At 33.8% G+C, this 27,550-nt stretch overlaps 1 protein-coding gene across 1 annotated transcript; it reads left to right on the top strand.

Moving 5' to 3' along the window:
* The first annotated feature begins 1,753 nt into the window (after nt 1-1,753).
* LOC126882368 (uncharacterized) lies at nt 1,754-27,256 on the top strand. Its single transcript, XM_050647263.1, is given in 4 exon segments — nt 1,754-2,270; nt 5,116-5,461; nt 5,464-5,598; nt 26,472-27,256. Coding segments are annotated over 4 exon segments (1,257 nt in total). The 5' UTR covers nt 1,754-2,130; the 3' UTR covers nt 27,108-27,256.
* Nucleotides 27,257-27,550: the final 294 nt, after the last annotated feature.

Raw genomic sequence — 27,550 nt, 5'->3', positions numbered from 1 at the left:
TATATATTATATCACATCGCACTCTATAGTAATGAGTGAGCCTGCACATATGGAACCATTTGTTTTCTGTCTGCAGGCTCACTCATTACTATAGAGAGCGATATGATATAATGTACATATATTACAGCATAGCTCCCTGTGCATGACAAGCTTAATTGAAATTTTATAACTGTATACCAATATCTATTAAAAGTCTTGATTTTAACCAATTTAAGAGACAAATTAAAAATTATCTTCTGATGGGTGCTTTCTACTCATTTGAGGAGTACTTCAGATCTAAATTTTGTTTTGTCCTGTAATTTAATTAGTGTTAGTTTTTAAATTTTAGGTTTTTATAGGTTTTATTATAGGTTTTTTTTACTGAAGTACTGTCAACTTTTAATGTAATTTTAGACAATTTTAATTATTGCTGACCTGTAAAAGTACATTTGTACATTATTACCAATAAATACGCTACTCTACTCTACTCTACTCTACTTAAGGAGGTAACCTATAGCCTAGGCTATAATATTATAAAAAAAATCACTTAGATGAAACAACAGGTTTAGGAAATACGAGACATCAAAAATACCCCATATTTAAGGTGGTGCGTTCATTTCTTGGAGAAGTGTATTGTAATTTAATGTAAATAATGTAATATCCAATAATTGTAATTTAATATAAGATGTAATATAAGTTCCTTAAAAAATATATTTTTTATTTCCCACGACATTAGATGGATGTTCGGCAGCAAGACATTGGACCAAACTGGGACGTCCTATGAAGGCCCAATTGACGTCCACCGAACGTCCCTTCGGATGTTAAGTGGACCTCCATTGGGCGTTTGGCAACGTGGCATTTGGACCAAAATTGGACGTCCTGTTAAGGTCCAATTCACGTCCCCTAGAACGTCCGGTTAAGGTCCAATTTACTTCCGATTAAGGTCCAATTTACGTCCGATTAAGGTCCCATTTACGTCCGATTAAGGTCCAATTTACGTCCTATTAAGGTCCAATTTACGTCCGATTAAGGTCCAATTTACGTCCGATTAAGGTCCAATTTTCGTCCGATTAAGGTCCCATTTACGTCCGATTAAGGTCCAATTTACGTCCTATTAAAGTCCAATTTACGTCCGGTTAAGGTCCAATTTACGTCCGATTAAGGTCCCATTTACGTCCCATTAAGGTCCAATTTACGTCCTATTAAGGTCCAATTTACGTCCGATTAAGGTCCAATTTACGTCCGATTAAGGTCCAATTTATGTCCGATTAAGGTCCAATTTACGTCCGATTAAGGTCCAATTTATGTCCGATTAAGGTCCAATTTACGTCCGATTAAGGTCCAATTTACGTCCCCTAGGACGTCCGATCAAGGTCCAAATTACGTCCGATTAAGGTCCAATATACGTCCCCTCGGACCTTAGATGGACGTCCAATGGACGTTCGGTAGCGCGACATTTGGACCAAAATAGGACGTATAAAGGACGTTCCTCGGACGAAAACGGACGTCCAATGGACGTCCCTAAAGTCCGTGAAGGACGTCCAATGGACGTCCATTGGACGTCCTTGTGCTATTAGGGTCTTCAGCTCTTCTAATTATTATGTTGAGCAGATAATGAAAGATTACACAAGAAATTAATAACATTACAAATACCATTATCTAATTTTGTAATATGTGTGTGATTCATAGCGTGACACACCAGTATTATTGTCCAATTCAAGAGTGAAATTCAAAACAAAATTTTCCCATTTATTTCATCATTCACATGCAAACCTAGCACAGCGCACAAACCGGAATTTAATATCAAAGTTCAATAAAATTTTAAATCAACCGCGCCTGTTCTTTGCTCTAGTTGGTTGTTTCTGACATAACCCAGAAATATCAACCAATAGCAAATCACCACATATACAGCTGGTGCCATGTCAACAGGAGTACAAAGGTCGATAATTTCCATAAATATTTTATTCAGTATAGAGAAAAGAGTGAAACTGTAGAGATTAAAGTAAATGGTGATAGTTGTCTAAGTAAAACACAGTAAATGAGTAAATATTGAATAATAATAATAATAATACAGTACAGTGAAATAACAAGTGTTTACTTTAAAAATAAAAAGTTGAAATTTAAAGAAATAATCACAATTGTCAAGCAACAATGACGACGACAGTGTCATCAATATTGAAATTTTTGGAAAACGCAGATAAAAATTTTGCCATGGATACAGATTCAGACATTCCAAAAACCAAAAAGAGAAAATTGGACCATTTGACATGGGAAGAAAAATTACAAAGGAAGTAAGTATTGCATCATACTCATAAATTTTTATTCCTTGCCTCTAGTTCACCAATATGTTGATGTTGCTACATGATTTTCTCAAAAACGATAGTTTAAAATGGTCCTTGACCTGCCCAACTCAACATAAATTTTGTCTTTTTGGATAAATTTGTTTTCCTATATTCATTCATTCATTAAGCATTATTCATTATCGCCATGGCGCTCAAAATTCTATTTTTTGGTGAGGTGAATTACTCCTCTATGTCATTTATAGCTTGCTGTGTTTCTTTGCTGCTATCCTGACTCTTTTCCATTTCTTCCTATCCTTGCACTGGACTTTCCAGTATTTAACACATTCCCTGCCAGGTGCCAGCTATATTTTCATATGCCCCCATGGGCCACATATACTGTAGTTTTTTGCATATCGTCACCTCAAAGCAAAAGTAGGATATGGCATATCCTACTGTGCACTCTCCTACTGTTGCACGAGTGCACAGTGCACCGTATATGCGTATATACACACACATCGCATCAATCCCATATCACTTAACTGCTTGATCAGTGCACTTGTGCAACAGTAGGATATGCCATATCCTACTGTTGCTTTGAGGCGACAATATAAAGCTTGGCCATCTGGTTATTTCATCAAAATTATCATACATTTAACCCTGTATCTGTAATGCCCTGTCTAGTGGACCGAACAAGATTATTTTTCCATTCCATCCACTCGCCTAGGCGTTAGCAACCTCCCATTTTAGGTATTCCCAGAAAGTGGCAGTTTGTACCCAGACGACTATAAATCTCTGTTGAAGCGTGATTGTATTTTCAGTAAGTATTTGTAGTTATCAGTCCATTGGATGCAGCGTTTCAGATGAAGCAAATATTTTATGGTTGTGTTGTGTTGTGCTTAGGCGATGTTTTATAGAGATATCAAAGAATAATATATACTTAGTCATAATATATGAATTAGTCCACAAATATCTTTTACAAAGAGCCCAACAAGGCAACCTCCCAAGAGTTCTTTAATTGCTGCTAAATGCAATGGACTTATTTGTCCAGAATATTCACATGGCCTGTGTGGCTACTGTGGATTATAATATAGATCAGGGGTCACCAATTAGCGGACCGTAAGCTAGTTTTGTGCGGACCGTCAATAAATTCAGAATATAGCTAGTGTTTGGCAATTTTGAAAATGTTTGGTCATGAAATTGTGTACTATGTTTGGCTCAACTTATGTGTGGGAAGCCGCTTTATCAAGAATGAACTTTATTAAAAATCAGTAGAGATCTCACTTAACAGATGAATATCTCAACTCCCTAATGAGACTCAGTTGCACTAAACTCACTCCAAACTTCAGACAGGTTGTACATAAAAAAATGCCATTTTTCTCTCTGATAATTTAATTTTGTAAAGAGTTGTCCCCCTTATTGTTATACTTACTAATCATTAATTTTGAAATTAAGTAATCTGTAATATAAAATTGTTATGTGCATTTTTTTATATTCATTTCCTCTCTACTATATGTTAAGTAGGAATACTTTTCAGATGTGCATTTAATTAAAATAATTTTCAGATTTAATAAATTTGCAACAAACACCTTGCATTGAAACTAATGTAGAAAAGATAACATGTTAATTAGCATTTTGTACTACGATTATTTATTTTAAATTCCTCAGTTTCCTTTCTACAAAATTGAAGATATCTAAAAACTTCATTAGCATTCAAAATATAAATTCCTAATTTTTAAAATATTCTCAGTAACAATTTACAATACTGCTGTTTTCAAAATATACTGATAATAACATCAAAACAATACACAATGAATTTATATTTTATTTATTTTACCAGGAAAACTTACAGAAAAGTATACAGTAACCAAAAAACAATTAGATATTATTAGTTTTCCTTTCCATATTAGTCCATGTGTGAGGCCACTTTCATATGAAAAATGTTTCTGACTCGATTTCTTTGCGGAGTCCTGTCCAAAAATGTCCCCTTTAAACAAATCAGAAGGGTGCCGAGTGAAACAATTTTTTAAGCAAATTCAAAATTACTTTTTTGTCTCGAAAAATGTATTTTTAGTTTATGTTTAGTTTAGTTATGTTTCTTGGATGATTATAAACAAAGTTCTCTTGTCATATTTCTGAAAAGTTGATAGTTTTCGAGTTATAAGCGATTTAAAATCTGAAAATTGCGAAAATATGCATTTGCGATGCTTGAAAACTCCTAAGTTTTAATAAAATGACAGATCTTTTTTATTTAAGATGACATAAAAATGCTAAAAAAATATTTTCGCAGGCAAAAAATTAAAAATGTTTTTAATTTGTTAAAAAATATATTAAACAATTTCGCCCGGCACCCTTCTGATTTGTTTATAGGGGATATTTTTTAACAAGAATCCACAAAGAAACCGAATCAGAACAGTCAGACACAGGCAGCATAAATGCGGACGCCGGAAGTATCATAGGTTTTCGAAACGGACCATCATGGAAACTAATTGGTGACCCTTGATATAGATGAATAATTTCAGTTCATTATTGACAATGGCACCTGGGCCATATACATATAGGTGTCCTGTTAGTTATCCTTCTAAACATATTTGAGTGTGGGCGTCTCTGTACTGATAATATGTCATAACCATTTTAAACAAAGATATTTTATGTATCTAATTGTATTTCCTCCCTTTAATTCTTCTTAAATTTCAGCATTTGCTTCCATTCTTCTTTCTCACTCACTTGTTATATTGTGACCTAGTATTGTTCTCATTATTTTTCTTTCAAATTCCAGAAGGCTATATTCCTCTTGTTTTTCTATGTACACCATTATCTTGTTCACTATGAATTTACATGGCCAATATATTTTCAGGAAATTAAAGAATCGTGTAGCAGCCCAAACTTCCCGAGATAGGAAAAAAGCCAAGATGGAACAGATGGAGCAGGCTCTCCAGCAGCTCTTTGTGAAAAACGAGTCCCTATTAGTCGAATGTAAAAACCTCAAGCTCGCCAACCAGAAGCTCCAACAAGAAAACACAGAACTGTACAATCGTCTGCAGGCCCCTTGTCTGTCATGTGCCCAAGCTCAAAACCGTTCTGTCGGGTGTGAGTCCCTAAATGGATCCACAGCGTCCCTCCTTCTGCCGAAAGGAAGAGTCACACACCCAGCAGCGGCTTTGAGCAAACAGCAGACAATGGTCTTGTTGAAAATCGTACTGACCTGCCTTCTTTACCGGACCTCCTTGATGAACTCGAGGCAGACGTCGACCTTAACTCGTTGGAACAACTCACTCAGAGCCTCCTTGAAGATATCGCCAGAGACTTGGAAGCTACTGCTCAGAAAACAAGTAATGAAGTAAGTACTACTTGTCAGGATTTTTTTTCACAATTTGAAATGAAATAATTTTAGTGAAATACATATACCATAAAAAACTATTTTTGCAGCATTATCTTTGTAATTCGGGTTATAAATTTATTACCACCAAAAAGGCATCCAAATTTATGACTTAAAAAGTTTCTGAAACTGTTCCTTGGCATGTTTAACTTAAATATTATTTTACATGGCATTAAGCCACAATTGTCTGTAATGAATATAAAATTTTATATTTTTTGTTTTCATATTTCTATCTCCAATCTGAAAATTATTTTCAAAATATTCTAAAATACAAATTATGAATGATCTAAACCTGCCAATGTTTATAATAAATGGTTAGTCATATAGTTCAGCATGGTGACAGAGAAACATGTAAGGAATTACATATTTTCAGGGAAAGCAGGGTATTCACCTCTTTCTAATCATGGGGGTTTATCTAATCAGTAGCAGTCATGTGTCATGTGATCGATAAACCCGGCCGATTAGAAAGAGATGCATATCTTGTTTACAACATTTTTTTCTCTGTTGCACTGAGGGAACAATTTTACATTGCTGCGAGCACTCTAGATATTATATGTCTATTATTAAGTGGCCTACAAATTGCGTTATTGCTCGACACTTTTGTTTAACAAACAAGTCTGTTCAAACAAAAATTAGGACAAGTTGCACACACACTTCAGTTTGTTTAGTAATTAGTCAAATAGAAAAAATTCTTAAAGTAATAATATTGTAATAAACTACTGTAATCCCATCAGGAAACGACCTGGATTAGTCACAAGAGGCCAGGTCAATTGTATAGTACTATAAATAAATAAATAAATGTTTGTTTAGTAGTTTGTTCGAATATGAAACGAATTTATTTGTGTACAGTAGCAGCAGCTTTTGCAATAAAGTCAAACATTGTCGTCTTCCTGGTTATTATTGTCACTGCCATAATAAGAATCATAGTAATTTTCTACATTGGATAAACTAAAACGCGCGGTTTCATTGTCCTTCAAAAATGACAGAGCATCATAATACCAAAGATTTGGTACATATATGTCATCACTTCCAGCGCCGGTATGTTTTGATCTATTAACTTTATTTTTAATTTCCTTCTGTCGAGTGCTCTTAATGAATCAATATTTTTCTTTACTGTTTCTTTTGTTGCATCAGCATCCACTTCTTTTAATTTACCAATAGTCCTTCATATATGCTTTGTCTTCCTTAAGTCGATCACTGCACTCGCAACTTTTAATCTTCCATACGCATAGAAAACTATGATACATTTCTCTAAATTCTAATAAAAACATTCTATCTATCTAGCCCTAAACATCCATCCTTGGATATAGACCTCCTCTCCTTCTTCCATGCCTCTCTATCTTGGGCAATTTGCATCCAATTTGACCCAGTGCGTTTCTTCAGGTCATCCGATCATCGCATCTGTGGCCTTCCCCTTTTTCGTTTGTGGTCCCACGGTCTCCAATGTATAATCATCTTAGTCCATCTTTCATCCTTCTGCCGTAGGGTGTGTCCGGCGAACTTCCATTTTAAGAATAATAAATGATGGTTTTGCTTGTTTTCGATTCAGAGGGTTGCACACCAGCTAGACAGGCACTGTTTCTACCCTTTCAGGCGTCATCAGTAGCTTTCGATAGTGTGCCCACCTCTGAACCGAAAAACAGCTCCACCATCATTTTAAAGGGAATCTGAAAAATAATTCAAATTTCCCATCAGACGCGATACAGCGACATCTACTAAAAAATTGAAGAATCTCAGATGCAGAATCCACCAATTTAATAAGAATTAAAATGGTAGATAGTATTTTAAAACTGAGATTTTTCGTGTTTGAAAGTTCTTACTGGTACACCCTTAATCTGCGACTTTTTCAATTAATAAGACAGCAGACGACGAATATAGAAAATGAAAGGGAAACGATCACATTTCGCTTTCATTCGTCTAGGAAAAACGGACAGCATAGGAACTTTCAGTACTCAAATCCGAGTAAAGGAAATAAAAATAATAAATGATGGTTTTGCTTGTTTTCGATTCAGAGGGTTGCACACCAGCTAGACAGGCACTGTTTCTACCCTTTCAGGCGTCATCAGTAGCTTTCGATAGTGTGCCCACCTCTGAACCGAAAAACAGCTCCACCATCATTTTAAAGGGAATCTGAAAAATAATTCAAATTTCCCATCAGACGCGATACAGCGACATCTACTAAAAAATTGAAGAATCTCAGATGCAGAATCCACCAATTTAATAAGAATTAAAATGGTAGATAGTATTTTAAAACTGAGATTTTTCGTGTTTGAAAGTTCTTACTGGTACACCCTTAATCTGCGACTTTTTCAATTAATAAGACAGCAGACGACGAATATAGAAAATGAAAGGGAAACGATCACATTTCGCTTTCATTCGTCTAGGAAAAACGGACAGCAGAGGAACTTTCAGTACTCAAATCCGAGTAAAGGAAATAAAAATAATAAATGATGGTTTTGCTTGTTTTCGATTCAGAGGGTTGCACACCAGCTAGACAGGCACTGTTTCTACCCTTTCTACTCGGATTTGAGTACTGAAAGTTTCTCTGCTGTCCGTTTTTCCTAGACGAATGAAAGCGAAATGTGATCGTTTCCCTTTCGTTTTCTGTATTCGTCGTCTGCTGTCTTTTTAATTGAAAAAGTCGCAGATTAAGGATGTACCAGTAAGAACTTTCAAACACGAAAAATCTCAGTTTTAAAATACTATCTACCATTTTAATTCTTATTAAATTGGTGGATTCTGCATCTCAGATTCTTCAATTTTTTAGTAGATGTGTGCAACCCTCTGAATCGAAAACAAGCAAAACCATCATTTATTATTTTTATTTCCTTTACTCGGATTTGAGTACTGAAAGTTCCTCTGCTGTCCGTTTTTCCTAGACGAATGAAAGCGAAATGTGATCGTTTCCCTTTCGTTTTCTATATTCGTCGTCTGCTGTCTTATTAATTGAAAAAGTCGCAGATTAAGGATGTACCAGTAAGAACTTTCAAGCACGAAAAATCTCAGTTTTAAAATACTATCTACCATTTTAATTCTTATTAAATTGGTGGATTCTGCATCTGAGATTCTTCAATTTTCCATTTTAAGCTTTGCTACTTGGGTAGAGACATCTTTCACTTTTGTTTTGTTGCGGATCCATTCGTTTCTTTTCCTGTCTGATAGTTTGATGTTCAGCATTTGTCTTTCCATGGATCTTTCTGTCTTTGCTATTTTTTTCCATATTTTCTTTTGTAAACGTCCATGTCTGAGAGCCATATATTAGAACAGGGAGTATACATTGATTGAATACTCTTGTTTTTAGGTATTAAAGGTATTTTCTGTTCTTTGGAATATAAGACAATTTTCCGAATGATGCCCAGGCCAATCTTATTCTTCTCTTTATTTCTTCGGTTTGATTTTCTTTATTTAATCTAGTGATTTGTCCTAGATATATCGCACCTTGAAAATCATATGGCAATATCTGCAATTTTTTCATGAAATGACCTTTGAATGCAGTCTAATAGGAAAAAAAATCTATTTTTTAATGCTATATAGCAGCGTCTGCAAAAAATTTTAAGTTCGGCACCAGAAAGATACATCTCTATGGCTTTTGTCAAAAATCGATTCTTCTTTTTATACCATCAGGCATTATCTGCAGTAGTTGATGCTCTACGGTTCTAAAATTGGAACAAAACCCCAGATCTATATGGCAATATGTGCAAAATGTGACCTACGCTCGTAAAATGAAAGCAAGATCTACTAAGGAAACATCCTTTGAATGCAACAAAACATAGAGTGCTGCATAGAGATTTGATTGCAACACTGGAAATAAGCGACAAGACTATAACAAATTGATATACAACGTCGTACTGCAGATGGGTTTATTCCAAAAGAAAAGCGAGTTATAACCGACAGACATTATATAAGCGACAGATTATAATATGCAAGACTTTGATTAAGTGTTAACACTAAAAATTTGTAATAAATAAGTACAATCAATAAAAAAACTGTTATTTTATATGAATTTTTACTGTATCATGTGCGAAAATTGATATATTTTTTAAAACCATATGGCCGTATGTGCTAAAATACCTATTTCCTGGGGGAAATTTTACGTACTTTTTAATTCATACAAAAATATGTAAAATTAAAGACAATTGTGCCAAATACCAGGTTTGCAGCTTAATTTTTGGAATTACAGTAAATAAAATTAACTTTACAAAAACTTAAAATGCTCATAACTCAATATTATGATTTTTGCAGTTACTGCCCTATGGTTTTCAAGGTGCGATATATACTCTTTTACTTGTTCTATTCTTGTTTGTTCCACTGCAATTATTAGTTCTTCTTGTTGATTGGTCATGGTTTTTGTTTTACTGTAGGTAATTCATCTTCAGTCCTATCTTTGTCGATTCTCTATCTAGTTCTTCCATCATTCTTTGTAATTCTTCACTTCTTTCTGTTATTAATACAATATCATCAGCATAAATATCGTAAGTGATTCAGATATTGCCCGTTTATGTTTATACCCAAGTAATTCCAGTGTAGTTGTTTGAACACATCTTCTAGTGCTTGGTTGAATAGCTTGGGCGAGATGGTATCTCCTTGTCTTACTCCTCGGTTTATTTTAATAGGCTCCGTTTGTTTCATTAGCTTAATATTTGTTGTTGCCTTATCATATATATTTGTAATTAAGTCGGTATATCTGTAGTCTATTCTGCTGTTTTGTAGGTAATTCTTTACTGTCCAGTGTTCCGCACTATCAAATGCTTTTTCGAAGTCAATAAATGCTATGTATAGTGGGATATGATATTCGTTAGCTTTTTCGATTAATATCTTCATCGTTAAAAGGTGGTCACTTGTACTGAAGCTCTTTCTAAATCCGGCTTGTTCTCTTGCCTGGTATCCATCTAATTTAGTTGTTAATCTGTTTGTTAATATCTTGGTTAATAGTTTGTACATCACATTTAGTAAAGTTATGGGTCTGTAATTCTTTAGATCTTTTTTATCTCCTTTCTTAAATAGTAACAATGTTACTGCAATGTTTCTACAGTTATCCCGTCTTTTCCTGGCGATTTATTATTCTTCATCTCCTTTCATCATTTAAAAACATTCTATTCATCATCATCAGGCGAAAATCCGTCATATTGAAACAATTCGATGAGAAATATAGACTTTTAATTTAAAATAAATATTCTCAATGAATGCGCCACTTACGAATAAACAATTTGTCTTTAAAATTTTTCTACCCACACACTTCAGATTTGCGGCAATTGAAGTGCGCATCGAACAAGTTCGACAGACATAATCAAGCTGAACCTGATTATTCCATCATTTTTGTTCGACAAACTTATTCGTCGAACAAAACTGTCTAGCATTAACGCAATTTGGGGACCCTTTTTACAGCTATAAACATTTGCAGGCTAAGATCAAAAGATATTTCAAAATGTTTTCACTTTAATGTAAAATTGTTTTATCTGCTATGGTAATCCCACTTTAATAGAGTAGTGTCAAAATGTTTGAACAGAAAAATTACTAACTTGTGTTTTTTATGGTATTAATTCTTTGTAAATATTTTTATTGATTGCTTTTTAACACTAATAGAGTTCACACTATTGATATACAATTAAGAATACAAGTCAAGGGTTTTCTTTCATTAAATACACTGGCGGGCAAAAAATTTAGGCCACTAGATGAATTATACACGTTTGATGCCTGATGCCTCGAATTTCGTAAACCTGTAGTCCGATTTGGGTGATTTTTTTAGTATCTTATAGCTTTATTATTTAATAATCTCAGTGTATTAATATTGTTGCTAGCCAGGTAAATGCCATTTTATACCGGGTGTAACAATCACACTGTGTTTTTTCCTTAAAGTTCGGAACACTGCTTAGGAATATTATAGCATATTAGCATAGATTAAATATTGAAATTAAAACTCAATTGTAGCCTTAGGCTTTCTTAACATTTTCTTTTTTGACTCATTTGCTTATATTGGATAATAAAAAAATTAGGTATTTTAACAACTAGCCATGTTCTTCATCAATTCAGGGTGTTTCTAAATAAGTGCGACAAACTTTAAGGGGTAATTCTGCATGAAAAAATAATGACTGTTTGCTTTATAAAGATATGTCCACAAATGCTTGGAAGATACGGTATGTTGAATTTTTTCTTACAAACTGACAGTTTATTTGTTGCTCTAAAACCGGTTGAGATGTGCAAAGGAAATTTGGTACATTCTAAGAGATAGTTATTGCGCATTTTTTGACATACAAATATTCACCATTGGCGTGCATACGGGTATAAATATTTTAGATGCATCCCGTATGCACGCCAATGGTGAATATAAAATTCTTTATTGCATGTCAAAAAATGCGCAATAACTACATCTTAAAACCTACCAAATTTCAGTTGCATATCTCAACCTGTTTTAGAGCAACAAATAAACCGAGAGTTTGTAAGAAAAAATTCAACATCCCGTATATCGGCAAGGAAGCATTTGTGGACATATGTTTATAAAACAATAAGTCATTATTTTTTCATGCCGAATTTCCCCTTAAAGTTTGTCGCACTTATTTAGAAACACCCTGTATTGATGAAGAACATGGCTAGTTGTTAAAGTACCTAACTTTTTTATTATCCAACATAAGCAAATGAATCAAAAAAGAAAATGTTAAGAAAGCCTAAGGCTACAATTGAGTTGTAATTTCAATATTTTATTTATGCTATAATATTCCTCAGAGTGTTCTGAACTGAAAAACACAGTATGATTGTTACACCCGGTATAAAATGACATTTACCTGTCTAGCATCAATATAAACACATTGAGATTTTTGAATAATAAAGCTACTAATAAACATACTAAAAAAATCACTCAAATCGGACAACAGGTTTAGGAAATTCGAGGCATCAAACGTGTATAATTCATCTAGTGACCTAAATTTTTTGCCCGCCAGTGTACATACTAAACATTCTTAGACAACGATAGAACTGTACAAATGCATTGTTTTCTGGGGTAACTAGTAGGCTGTGGTTTCGAATTATATTTCTAGTTGACTGTGCATTGATAATTGTCAGCTCCGGTTACATATATGTACTTGTGAAAAGATAACTCTAGACTGCAGACTATGCACAATTGAAGACATGTATGAAGAGTCTTAGGTCTGGATCCCGCGTATGAAAAAAAAGTTGATTAATAGCAAGCTGAAAATTTGTTAATAGCTTAAGGGAGTCTAGTCGGATAAACTTTGATATATAAGAACACTGAAACAGGGGCAGTTTTAATTGTGGAACAGGTTAAAAATTTGGAACGGTCACACCACGAAAACGGCACATTTATTTTGTCCGACAGAACAGACTTAAACTCTCCGAACAGAGATTAAACTCTCATGCAAAAATCAGACTGCTATTTATCACCTGTCATCATTCCTGGCATTTGACATATTCTACATGTTCCACTCATTAAAACGCCCATTTGGTGATAAATAGCAGTCTGATTTTTGCATGAGAGTTTAATCTCTGTTCGGAGAGTTTAAGTCTGTTCTGTCGGACAAAATAAATGTGCCGTTTTCGTGGTGTGACCGTTCCAAATTTTTAACCTGTTCCACAATTAAAACTGCCCCTGTTTCAGTGTTCTTATATATCAAAGTTTATCCGACTAGACACCCTTAAGCTATTAACAAATTTTCAGCTTGCTATTAATCAACTTTTTTTTCATACGCGGGATCCAGACCTATCTATGCAACATGTATAGGTCCACGAAAAAAATTAAGTCAAAATTTTTAATCTAGAATTTTTTATTAGAAAACATACAAGTATCAAAGGCTATAGCGGGATAAGATGGTAAAATCTGCACTCAGCTGAATTCTTAGGTATTTGGGATTTACCACTCTTCTTCTTCTTTATAATAATCCTTAGCGCCCTTCAGGGCATCGGATGTAGGGTTCCACCTCGTATACATTTCTTCCAAGCACTTCTATTGGTGGCCGGTTCTTCATATCTCTTAGTCATGTCTCTCTTTTCACTTATATCATGGATTTGGTCCATCCATGTCTTCCTCGGTCTTCCCTTTTTTATTTTGTTTTCCTTTTGACTTCATGTACCTTCTTTGTTAGTCTCTTTTGCTCCATTCACTTTATGTGGCTAAACCAGTTCAATTGTTTGTTTTATATTTACCTCATTTTCGGTCCTTGCTCCAGCTCTCTCCTTATATCGTCATTTCTAAATCTTTCAAATTTCGCAACTCCAGCTATTCTTCTTATGTATTTTATCTTGGTCACGTTTATCATTAATTAATGTCTTTTTTGCACAATCCATGTTTCTGCTCAATATGTTATTATCGGATTAACTATGCTGTTGTATGCTCTGAGATTAGTTTTGTTATTTATTTGTATTATTTAATGAGCAATACACGTTAGTAGGGGTTGATAAGTACAGATTTAGAAACCCCTTCAGCCAAATTTTTAGCTTCCTAGATGACCTCTGGGGTCTCCTAAGACAAATAATGGTTTTTTTTTCGAAAACAAAAAAATTGCCTGAACTATTCTTTGCTGAGGGAAAATTGAGCCTAGGAAAAATCTTGTTTTTCCTGAAATCTGAAAAAAAAATAGCATGTTCTGGTGTAAAATTGGTAAACATTGGAGTTCATGTGCTAAAAATGTGAGAGAAAACAAAAATGGATTTTTTTCCGAATTGTGAGGATGTTCTGGAGAAAAAATGGCAAATCTAACCCACCAACTAAAAAAAAAAACAGAAAAATTCCATAAAAAATAATTATCTTTTAGAAGTTTGCCAAAAATTACCTACATAACTTAAAATTTCGTAGAAATGAATAAACATTTTCAATTTCGTTGCAACCCGAAACTGCAGGCGTATTATATTCCAGTTCAATCAGAGAGTACAGCAAGCATCCCTACCGGTTTCGGGGGTTCTTAGCCCTTCATCAGGAGATACATATGCTCTTCTCTCTGACCAGGATAATACTCCGCGTGCATTCATGGATTACAACGAACGAAATGGCAGGGGTGCCCTAGCAACATCTGCTAGAACAAAGTTGTAAGTTTTTAATCTTATAGCACATAAAATGATATTTAAAATACGATTTTATATCCTACCAGATTAAAAACAATGCAAAACCTTCTATGGTTATACACCATCCGAGGCTTCTAAAAATGCAAGCCATACAGATTCTGAGACTATAGGAAGCTGAGGGAATTTTACAATTTATAATTCACATCCCATCTGCTCAGGCGGTAAATTTCCAGCGAGAATGGTTCCCTTCATACTCCAAATAGAGTAAATATATACATTAAAAATGAATAAAGATTTTCAAGTTACTGCACGCGGAGTCTTATCCTGGTTCCGTCAGAGAGAAGAGCATATTATGTATCTCCTGATGAGGGGCTAAGAAGCCCCGAAACCGGTAGAGATGTACTTTCTGATTGAACTATAATATAATACAACTGCAGTTTCGGGTTTCAACGAAATTGAAAATGTTTATTCATTTTTAATTTATATATTTTAGCAGCCTCGGATGGTGTAACTACAGAAGGCTTTCCATTGTTTTTAATTTGGTAGGATATACAATGGTATTTTAAATATCATTTTATATGCTGTTAGATTAAAAACTTAAACTTTTTTTTTTAAATTTTGTGCTGCAGGAGATTGATAGTAACACCAAATCTTAAAGTCATTCTGTCATTGTGACTAATTGATTTCAGTGACTTCAATGTTTCAAGGTTTCACCTGATGTAGTTAGTTAAACCTGAAATTATTTTCAAAGAAAATACATTTTGGGTTTAATGATACCACTTACTGGCAATTTTAAATACATTATAAAGAAATTATGAATGATTGTAGCATTGTTCGGAAATTTCAAAAAGTACCTACATATTTCATAATAAAAAGTTTTAAAACAATTTCCAACCTCGATATTGATATGTCAAATTATGTAATCTTTTAGAAAGAAAATATAACATTTTTTGGGGGCTACCATAGATTAAGATATCTTTTGAACTATGGTTCTAGATCCAATATTTAAGTAAGATAATAATTTTATCATCCATGTAATATATTATAAGGTAATCAATTAAAATTTCATTTCTTTCTAGATACTTTGATGAGTTGATTTTGAAAATCTTTTGTGTGATAAGGTGATTTATAAAATGGTTTATATATCTTTTCTCTACAAAAAGTATATTTACATAAAAAGCAAAATATGTGTTTCTGTCTACGTAATAATGCACAGCACAAATTGTACATAAATTACTAGAGTAAAATAATATAAGTAGTATATTAAAAATGTGTCTAAAACGATTATCGGCATCTTAAATCCTGAATTCTTTATCTTCAATACGCGTTTGATGGAAAAATGAAAGAATGTATAACTGATGTCTTCTTCTAAAAACTTGTTTCTAAACAACCTTTTTGAGTTTCCCCCAAATAAAAATGTGAAAGTTCTGCATCAAGAAATCTCTTGGCAAATATGGACTTTTAAACGCGAGATAAAAGGAAATGCGTGGATTCTATTCAAATTTGACTTTCTCAAGAACATACTTTGCTTTTTATTCAATCTGATGTCTGGCAGTCCTCATGTTCAAAATGCAAAGTATTCACGTCGTTCAGTTCACTCATCATCTTCTAAAGACATCATTCTTCATTCAGGATTATATTTAGGAAAATTAGCAAATAAAATCGTAGCAATAGATAAAAATGAAGAATAATATATATTCTTTATTTACATTTAAAAATATATAACTTACAAAGCACTTATAAAGTTTTAGGTACTACAAATTATCCAAATGTTGTTACTTTGAAACAACAAGTCTATTATAATATTAACTGTCCTTCATGTTCATGTTGATATTTTACTTTACATCTTACTGATAACATTGAACCATTACTCATAAAAATATTCTTCGTCTTACTTTGGCAAAACTTTCCCTATCTTCTGCTGGTCGTATAAGTTCTTTAAAGCCTAGCCCCATCCCTTGTCTGATGTTTCAAATCCAGAACAGCCTTGTTTTTCCAGTATCACATTGTCCTTCTATTCTATCCTTTATAGTCCAGAAAGCCACTGCGCATCCGCTAGGAAAAATATTCTAATTCGGATTTTCTGCAAAATCTTACTCAAAAAGGACTCCTTTGAACAAATTTGCATGTTGCCAGGACCAAAAGGTGGTCAAAAATTTTTTAAACGTTTTTTTTTTGTTTTTTCCTTAAATAATTTTTTTTGCATGGAAAAAAGTTTTTTTTAGGTTTTTTGGATCATTCCAAACAGAAAAGGTCTTTGGTAACTTTTCTCTAAAAATGATAGTTTTAGACATATAAGCGATTAAAAAATGAAAAATTGCGAAATCGGCCATTTTTAACCCTCAAATACTATGTGAAAAATTGAAAATTTGAATGTTGCCAAGGTAGGTAGATATTCTTTAAACATCGATAGATGAAATCCCGAAGAGTTTTTTGCAATACAATATTCAAAACTTCTTTGTTTTTTAATTGCTAATCAAGCGTGCGCGACACTATTTTCCACCGACAGTATGGTGCAAATGAAAGGAATAAATTCGTTATTTCGTAAACCGGCGACTTTAAGGAAAAATCCCGTAACAGGTCGATTTTTATTTTTAAGTTATGATATTGTGGCATATATGGTAATACTAGTGACGTCATCCGTCTGGGCGTGATGACGTAATCGATGATTTTTTTAAATGAGAATAGGGGTCGTGTGGTAGCTCATTTGAAAGGTTCTTCAATTCTCTATTCACTTATGTAAACATTTACATAATTATTTATACAGGGTATTCTACTTGTTTTTTGTCAAATAATTTAATTTAATAAAAAATTTTTGGACACCCTGTATAAATAATTATGTAAATGTTTATATTACTTAATAGAGAATTGAAGAACCTTTCAAATGAACTAGCACACGACCCCTATTCTCATTTAAAAAAATCATCGATTACGTCATCACGCCCAGATGGATGACGTCACTGGTATACCATATATGCCACAATATCATAACTTAAAAATAAAAATCGACCTGTTTCGGGATTTTTCCTTAAAGTCGCCGGTTTACGAAATAACGAATTTATTACTTTCATTTGCACCATACTGTCGGTGGAAAATAGTGTCGCGCACGCTTGATTAGCAATTAAAAAACAAAGGAGTTTTGAATATTGTATTGCCAAAAACTCTTCGGGATTTCATCAATTGATGTTTAAAGAATATCTACCTACGTTGGCAACATTCAAATTTTCAGTTTTTCACATAGTTTTTGAGGGTTAAAAATGGCCGATTTCGCAATTTTTCAATTTTTAATAGCTTATATGTCAAAAACTATCATTTTTAGAGAAAAGTCACTAAAGACCTTTTCTGTTTGGAATGATCCAAAAAACCTAAAAAAAACTTTTTTCCATGCAAAAAAATAATTTTAAGAAAAAACAAAAAAAAAACGTTTAAAAAATTTTTGACCACTTTTTGGTCCTGGCAACATGCAAATTTGTTAAAAGGAGTCCTTTTTGAGTAAGATTTTGCAAAAAATCCGAATTAGAATATTTTTCCTAGCGAATGCGCAGTGGCTTTCTGGACTATTATAATATCGGGGATGTATTATTTTTTCGTTCTCAATAGATGTCCCATGGATGGACCTCGTTTTTCTTGATTTTGTCATTGTCTTACTCCTGCAATTTGGTGTGGTTCACACTGCCGAACGATTTGTTAAAATCTATGAAGCACAGAAACACATCTTTTTGTTGGTAGGTATTAACAGTTTTTGCGTACTAGAGTGAGTCGGCCTTCCCTGTTTCCAATACCGTTTCAAAATTCAAGCTGATCAGCAAAATTTTAAGAGCCTGGCTCAATAAGATTTATTTCTCTATTCGCTACATTTCTCTGAGTTGGTTTGTTTCTGTATGAAAAGAGATTATTTACAAATGTGCTCACTAATACAGTTAAATAACGGATAAATAACTATTTATGTACAGTTAACTTCGTAATGGAAGATATATTATTATTTTACTCTAATATTGCATGAACATATAATTGTAGGAAGCATGCAAACTTTAGTAAGTAACATTAGAATAATGTACCAATAATGATTTTTTCTCATTCTATTCATTAGTCCTGTTGCCAGGGGGGCACAAAGGCCTCCTTAATTCAGATGGACTTACCCAAGTTTTTTTTATGTATTTTGACCCCGTAGAACACGAATTTTTTGGGTAACAGTTGATCCGGATGTCGATAAGATTGTTATAAACAAAGAACTTGAGAAATTACGTAACAGCGATTTTTCGCAAAACAAAATATTTTTTTGTATTTTTTGGGTGATTCTCAGCAAAAAATGGTCTTACAAGTTTTTTCGTAGTATGCACAATTTTCGAGATAAACGCGGTTGAACTTTCAAAAAATCGAAAAAGTGCAATTTTTGAACCCGAATAACTTTTGATTAAAAAATAAAATAGCAATTCTACTTACTGCATTTGAAAGTTCAAGTCAAATTCTATGGGTTTTGATTATTTGCATTGCTAAAAATTAAGTTTTTATTTGTTAAACAAAGCCATAAAGCGCCTACTCGTTCGATTTCAAATGAGAAATGCATCGAAAACATCATTCAATCACTATGTGTTTATAGCTTTGTGTAACAATAAAAAAATTAACTTTTATCAATGAAAGTAACCAAAACCGATAGAATTTGACTTGAGCTTTCAAATGCGGTAAGCAGAATTGCTAATTTATTTTTCAATCAAAAGTTATTCGGGTTCAAAAATTGCAATTTTTCGATTTTTTGAAAGTTCAACCGCGTTTATGTCGAAAACTATGCATCCTACGAAAACATTTATAAAAACATTTTTTGCTTAGAATGACCCAAATAATACAAAAAAAATGTTTTGTTTTGCAAAAAATCGCTGTTATGTGATTCCTCAAGTTCTTTGTTTATTAACAATCTTATCGACATCCGGATCGACTGTTACCCAAAAAATTCGTGTTCTACGGGTCAAAATACATAAAAAAAACTTGGGTAAGTCCATCTGAATCAAGGAGGCCGTTGTACCCCCACTGGCGACAGGACTACACATGAAATATCTTTTCATTTTGTATTTGCTATAAAGAGCATCTTCGATGTAATTATCGCAGGCTTTAGTTGTTAAGTGTCACCCAACCTGTGTAGATTTCTTTTCATCCAATTGCAAAATTAGTTTAATGGATTTGGTAATAGACTTCCAATACAGACCCTTCAATCCTACCTCCAACTTCTTTTCAACACTCTCATGACCTCCATTGGTGGGCTACTTGGAACTCAGGATTGCCTGGTGCTTCACTCACGGGTTCTTTTTGTTTTCCAAAACGGACTAATTTCATCTTCAGATATTTCAGAAACTTACCACAACTTTTTATGTACTCCTTTTATTTCAAGAAAGTCCTCCTTTATTTCGTTAGAGAACTTGTACTCACCTGATATAACTCCACAGTACCCTCGTCGATTAGTCGATATTCTTCATATCCAGCTTCATTTATGGACATTATTTAGTCCAAACAGTTATGCAAATCATTGATTCCCATTAGAGCAGTTTGTTAACTTCAAATACAATATTTTGGGGAGGAAGTTGTTCTTGTGTAATTTTCTCGTCGGGAGTACTTCTGGTAGACGCAGTACGCTTCTCAGCCAAAGAAGTAGTTAGAGGTTTCCATGGTATGATGGTTTTGCTAGGATCATGTTCCGGAGATTCCTTCTTTGAGCTTCGGGGAAGTATTGCTGAGATATCTCAAGTTCCTCTGTGTTTTCTGCAAAAGTTCGCTAATCTTGCTTTAATATTGATCCCGATGTTGTGGAGATTGTTAACTTTATACTGCACACTTTTTTGGTCAGTAGTTTCGTTAGCTGTTAGTTGCTTCTAAGCGGTCCCTTTTTCTTTATATTCTTGTCTTGTTGATTTGATTCAGTCTGGTTCACAAGTACATGGGAAAAATAATGGCCAGTATAATATACAGAAATCCGACACAAACATTGAAGTAGTAAAACAGCTCACACACCTGGATGTACAGATAACTGAGAACGGCAGCGAGGAGGAGGAAATACGGATAATGCTTGTTAACAAAGTACACTTCTCTCTGTCGCAGGTGTTTGGATCCAAAGACATCCATAGGGAAGTAAAGTTTAAAGTATGTATACTTACTTACTTATTCCTCTTCACTCCATGCGGAGCATAGGGCGTCAACTGTCTGCCTCCATTCGGTCCTATCCTTTGCACTAATCTTTATTTCTGCCCAGGTTTTCCCAATAGCATTAATTTCTTTGTCCACACTTCTTTTCTACGTTTCTACGGGTCTACCTGGTCTTCTCTTGCCATGTGGTGTGTATTCTAGGGCTTGCCTCGCTATGTCTGTATCAGGTCTTCTTAGTGTGTGCCCCATCCAACTCCATTTCCTTTTGCATATTGTCTTAGATATAGGTACCTGGTTAGTTCTTGTCCATAATTCTTGGTTTGATATGCCAAGGCCAGTAAATGTTAAGAATCTTCCTTGGGCATTTATTTATAAACACTTGCATTTGTCCGATACATTTTCTTGACACTTTCCAAGTTTCTGCTCCGTATAATAACACAGTCTTCACGTTGCTGTTAAATAATCTTATCTTGGTTTTACTTGTCATCTGACGTGAAGACCACATTTTCCTTGGCATATTGAATGCGTTTTGAGCTATTCCTATTCTCCGTTTTACGTCCTCCTCCGTCCCTCCTTTGTTGTTCAAAATACTGCCCAAGTAGTTAAATTTCTCTACCGTTTCTAATTCCGTGCCTCCCAGTGATATTCCCATTTCTCTTGGTGTATTTATTTTCATTATCTTAGTTTTTCTGACGTTTATGTTAATTCAGACCTTCTTCCCTGCCTCTGCTACTTTTTCAGTTTTGCGTTGCATGTGTTGTTTTTTTTTCTGTTAAAAGGCATATGTCATCTGCAAATTCCAAGTCCTCAAGTTGGTTAAAAACATTCCATCTTATTCCAGTCTTATTACTAGTAGCCTTGGACATGATCCAGTCGATTACTATCAGGAATAAGGTTGGAAAGAGCACACAGTCTTGCCTTACTCCTGTACCAATATCTATTTGTTCTGTTAACTTACCTTCGTGGACTATGCGTGCTGTGGACCCTTCGTAGAACAGTTTTATAATTCTGATATACTTGGGAGGCATTCCGTATTTCTCTAGCAATTTCCATAAGGCTTTGCGATCTACACGATCAAACGCTTTCTCGAAGTGTATAAAGTTCACATATAGCTTATTCTGTCACTCTAATGATTGCTCTATAATCGTTCTCATCGTACAAATGTGGTCAATGCAGGATCTTCGTGCCCGGAATCCAGCTTGGTTTTCTCTTATAACTTTATCAAATTCCTTCTTCATTCTTTCAAGCATGATTCGGGTCATTATTTTGCTTGTTGTGCATAGCAGGGTGATCGGCCTCCAATTTTCACATTTGGATGTGTCGCCCTTCTTAGGAATTTTTACAATTAAGCCTTGCGTCCATTCTCTGGGTAGCTCTTCGATTCTCCAAATTTTATTTAAAAGTGTGTACAGTATAGTATGTATTAAGTAGTAAAGTATGTATAACCATTATACAACCAATAATAACACATGGCGTAGAAACATGGATCATGGCAGAAAAGACAATAAACCTTAGTAATACTTTTCAAAGAAAGATAATTGTTAAGGCGGATATTGGGAACCATTTGTGACAATGGTATATGGAGAATAAGGTTCAACCACGAGTTATACTGATATTACAAAGAACCCTCTATAGCAAATTATTCAAAAACACAAAGATTGCCTTGGCAAGTCAGCTCATAAGAGTGGACAATGACAGAACACCTAGTAGAATTCCGCTTTGAGGAATTATGGTGGGACGTCGGCTAATAGGAAGACTAAGGAAGGGGTGGATAGACGAAGTGAGAACAGATGCTAAAGAGATATTGAGAGTGGATAATTGGAGGAGAGCAGACAGGGATAGAGATACTTGGAGGCGGATGCTGGGGACTTGGCCTGAAGCGTCATGCGAGATAGAGATATACAGAAATCCGAATGTAGGTATATGGGCTCATATAAAAATAGGTGTAGCCTGGTTCTTCCAGTAGAACGCTCCGAAAGTTCTTTTTAGACATGTATTCTCCATGCAGTTTTAGCCACTGTATAATAGGCCATTACCTTGTTGGTTGCTATTCTCTTGGTTTCCCGGCAACAGTATGTCAAGTTCAAAGCTCGTCACCAGGTCAGTCTGGAATAACACGATGGTATTTATGATGATCTTCTAATCTCTATTTTAAACTTATTTGATTAAACTTGCTTCTACCTACTATTTCCTTTTACCCATAGTCCAGAAAGCCACTGCGCATCCGCTAGGAAAAATATTCTAATTCGGATTTTTTGCACAATCTTACTCAAAAAGAACCCCTTTTAACAAATTTGCATGTTGCCAGGACCAAAAGTTGGTCAAACATTTTTTAAACGTTTTTTTTTGTTTTTTTTTTCCTAAAATTATTTTTTTTTCATGGAACAAAATTTTTTTAGGTTTTTTGGATCATTCCAAACAGAAAAGGTCTTTAGTGACTTTTCTCTAAAGTTGAGAGTTTTTGACATATAAGCGATTAAAAATTGAAAAATTACGTAATTGACCATTTTAACCCTCAAAAACTATGTGAAAACTGAAAATTTGAATGTTGCCAAAGTAGGTAGATATTCTTTAAACATCGATTGATGAAATCCCGAAGAGTTTTTTGCAATACAATATCAAAAACCCCTTTGTTTTTTAATTGTGAATCAAGCGTGCGTGACACTATTTTCCACCGTTGCATGTGTATGCAGTATGGTGCAAATGAAAGGAATAAATTCGTTATTTCATAAACCGGTGACTTTAAGGAAAAATCCCGAAACAGGTCGATTTTTATTTTTAAGTTATGATATTGTGACATATATGGTATACTAGTGACGTCATCTATCTGGGCGTGATGACGTAATCGATGATTTTTTTAAATGAATTACTGAATAGAGAATTGAAAAACCTTTCAAATGAGCTAGCACACGATCCCTATTCTCATTTAAAAAAATCATCGATTACGTCATCACGCCCAGATGGATGACGTCACTCGTATACCATATATGTCACAATATCATAACTTAAAAATAAAAATCGACCTGTTTCGGAATTTTTCCTTAAAGTCGCCGGTTTACGAAATAACGAATTTATTCCTTTCATTTGCACCATACTGCATACACATGCAATGGTGGAAAATAGTGTCGAGCACGCTTGATTGGCAATTAAAAAACAAAGGGGTTTTTGATATTGTATTGCAAAAAACTCTTCGGGATTTCATCAATCGATGTTTAAAGAATATCTACCTAACTTGGCAACATTCAAATTTTCAGTTTTTCACATAGTTTTTGAGAGTCAAAAATGGCCGACTTCGCAATTTTTCAATTTTTAATCGCTTATATGTCAAAAACTATCAATTTTAGAGAAAAGTTACTAAAGACCTTTTCTGTTTGGAATGATAAAAAAAAACCTAAAAAAAATTTGTTCCATGCAAACAAAATAATTTTAGGAAAAAAACAAAAAAAAAAACGTTTAAAAATTTTTTGACCAACTTTTGGTCCTGGCAACATGCAAATTTGTTAAAAGGGGTCCTTTTTGAGTAAGATTGTGCAAAAAATCCGAATTAGAATATTTTTCCTAGCGGATGCGCAGTGGCTTTCTGGACTACCAGGCTTGATTGTATTTTCCTCTTTTTGCCTAACATAATTTTTATTGCATTCGATTGCTATACTTACTTTATTTAAATAAAAGTTACCTTTTTTGTAAATCTTTAGAGAATTCTTTATACGTATACAAATCTTTGCAAATTTGATTTGCAAAATAGTTAAAATTATGCACATTTTATTATAATAATTATGTACAAAAATACGACGGATGTTTTACTACGTAAAAGTGATAATAAACCGCTTACAAATTTAATGTATTCATGATCAATTTTTATAAAATGGAGATAAGAAAAATTATATTCTAAAAATACCCAATAAAAAAGTAACCTCAAGTTATCATGTTTTGATGGAATTTCCGTATGGATATCAATTTACAGACACGGAAAATACCATGTTTTAGCAACTATAGTGTGAGGTATTTGACAATATTTATCAAATAAGTATTAAAATATTTGTACAGGATGTAACAAGAAGCTATAATAGGTCATGAACGAAACCATAATATATTCGGGGGGTCAAAACTAGCTCAATATTGAACATAATGTACCAACAAGTATAATACGGGTAAATCCCGAAATTGGGTAAAATTAGTTTTACGCGGATACTTGTGTATTATCCAAAGTGGCTAGATAAAAGGCAAATAAGATTGATAACTTCTTGATTTATCAGGGTCAGTCTAGATATATCCAATTTCAAAATGGTTAAAGCAGTTCATTTTAAACTTTGATATAAATTACACTACTTACTACATACGTTTAAATTTTCCTTGCTTTTTTATTAAGAATCTTTTTCTCTTTATCTTTCTTTATTAAGAATCTACCACAGAATTATTGTCCCAAAGCTATAACTAAGCATTGAGAACATGATACAACTGACAGCGATAAAAATCATATTCATTTTTACTACAAATTAGAAGCGGTTATTTATTTGAACAGGATAATAATTACAGTATTAACCTGATAAATCCAAAATATAACGACATAGTCACAATATGTAGCTTTATTTACTATTCTTGGATAATTCTAAATGTATCTGGGTCATTCCAAATAATTTTCACGATTTCAATTATTATTTGGATAGAATACTGTTAGTTTGGATAGAATAGAATATAGAATACAGATCCCATTAAGTTATTGTTTATAATTCGTATCCAAATATTTGACTTTGAGAACATTTGACTTCGGTGATGATAAACTTTTTTTTGCGTGAGTATTTTCTTTCACCCAGATGTGCGCGTTACGATGGTTCTCAGTGTCAGTCCTCTTGAACTCTTGGTAATTGAGTGATAAGAATAAAGTTGTTGTTCTTTGAATCCCCTTTAAACCATCATGAAAAACGAAATTAAGCATTTACTACCTCTTAGCGCCGGACTCCCGGGACTCCACTTGCGATTTTGTAGTTGCGCGATTGTTTTGTCGCGAAGATTGAACACATTGTTTCAAATACAAGTCAATCCACGATTATTTAGTCGCAAATGGATTGACTTGTATTTGAAACAATGTGTTCAATTTTCGCGACTACAAATCGCAAGTGGAGTAGTCCGGTGCTTACTGCGTTTGTAAAATTAATCAGTTGCGTCGAAAGTCTCTTCACTGTATTCACTTTTGGACGACCACTTTTACCAGAAAGGTGCAGTTGCAATGTATCTTATTGATAAGTTAGTATTATTCTTGATAGTATCCGTAAGAAGAACAACCGAAACAGCGACTACAGAAGTAAAAAACGTTCAATGAAGCTATTTTCGCTGCAGAACATGTGATTTTTTTTATGACTTAGTTTTTGTTACACTTTCTGTGACCTATAATAGTGATTTGTTACTATAGTTTAGCTTTTAAATTTCCACAAAGTAATGAATTTTAAACCTACGACATTTTACTATTTTAAAAGTATATAATATAAAAAATGATTTTACGATTAGTTTCTCACATGAAATCAGAGACACTTTTTTGATTTTGGATAGTTGCCTATTCTTTTTACATTAAGAATTGAAGAAAACTTTTCATATTGGTAATATTCATGTAATTTGTGTTTGCTTTTGTTATGTTCTTTGTTGTTGTACTGAAGCTGTACATTATGAAATTAATTCTTTTTAACATTATTTTTCAGGAATCAGGAAGTAATGGAAGTAGCTATGGAGAAATGGTGGGGACGACATCAACAGAGTTGGAATCCAGTGGGTGCACAACCAATACGAAGTCGCTAGAAAGCGACATCTCGGAGTATTTGCTGCTTCACCACAACTATGCTGCTAAACCCCCATTAGACGACACATTAAAAACCAAGAGCCCAATTAATAGAAACAGAAAATTGAAAACCATCAAACCAAAACGCAAGATTGTCACTACAAAACCTGTTGTACCTGAAAGTGATGTGGTTTATGGAACACTTGATGAAGTTAGCAATGTTGTCACGATAATAGTGGACAGTAATGGAGTACCAATGACAGAAGAAGCGTTACAAAGGTTAGAAAACAGAGAGGAGGAAACCCAACTCACTGTTCCCTTACCTCCTGTAACACAAGGTGAATTGGTTACTCCGTTACCAGTTGCAGAATCAAACAGATCTACTTCATCATATGTTGCAGAATCACACCTCACTGTTCCAACAGCCATGCTAGAATGTTTGTCTCCAATGTCCTGCAGTGACTCTGATCGAGGATATGAATCATTAGATTCTCCGATTAGTTTACCTGAAGATCTTTGGGACCAAAGTATATCAGAGCTATTTCCATCTTTACTCTAGGTTTAAACCTAACATCGTGTACAGTTTAATTTAAATTAGGTTACTTAATTTATTTTTTACTTAAAGAGTGATTTTTATATATATTTGTTATATTGTGTATATTTTGTAAATTTAGGTAATAAAGTTGTGGATGTAGCAGATCTAAAAAAGTATTTTGTTTTCATTTTACCCCAAACCGATATTTGACTCCAACAAAATAAAAGCAGAACTTATAAAACAGTCATCATACCAATAATGACATACGCGGCAGAAACTCGACCTGAAAAAGAGAGGACTTAAATAATAAATAATGCTAGAAACAGCAGAGATGAAAACAATACTACCGATGCATGGTAAGACACTATTGGAGAGAGCACGAAATACGACGAGATGTAAGGTGGTGTTACATGTTAAAAGTCGCTAAGCAACTAGAAACGATTTTTATAAATCAGATTGTCATAATT

The sequence above is a fragment of the Diabrotica virgifera genome, chromosome 3 (assembly GCF_917563875.1).
Source record: "Diabrotica virgifera virgifera chromosome 3, PGI_DIABVI_V3a".
NCBI lineage: Eukaryota > Metazoa > Arthropoda > Insecta > Coleoptera > Chrysomelidae > Diabrotica > Diabrotica virgifera.
The sequence above is the reverse complement of the archived record's forward strand: the minus strand, read 5'-3'. Positions and strand labels throughout refer to the sequence as shown.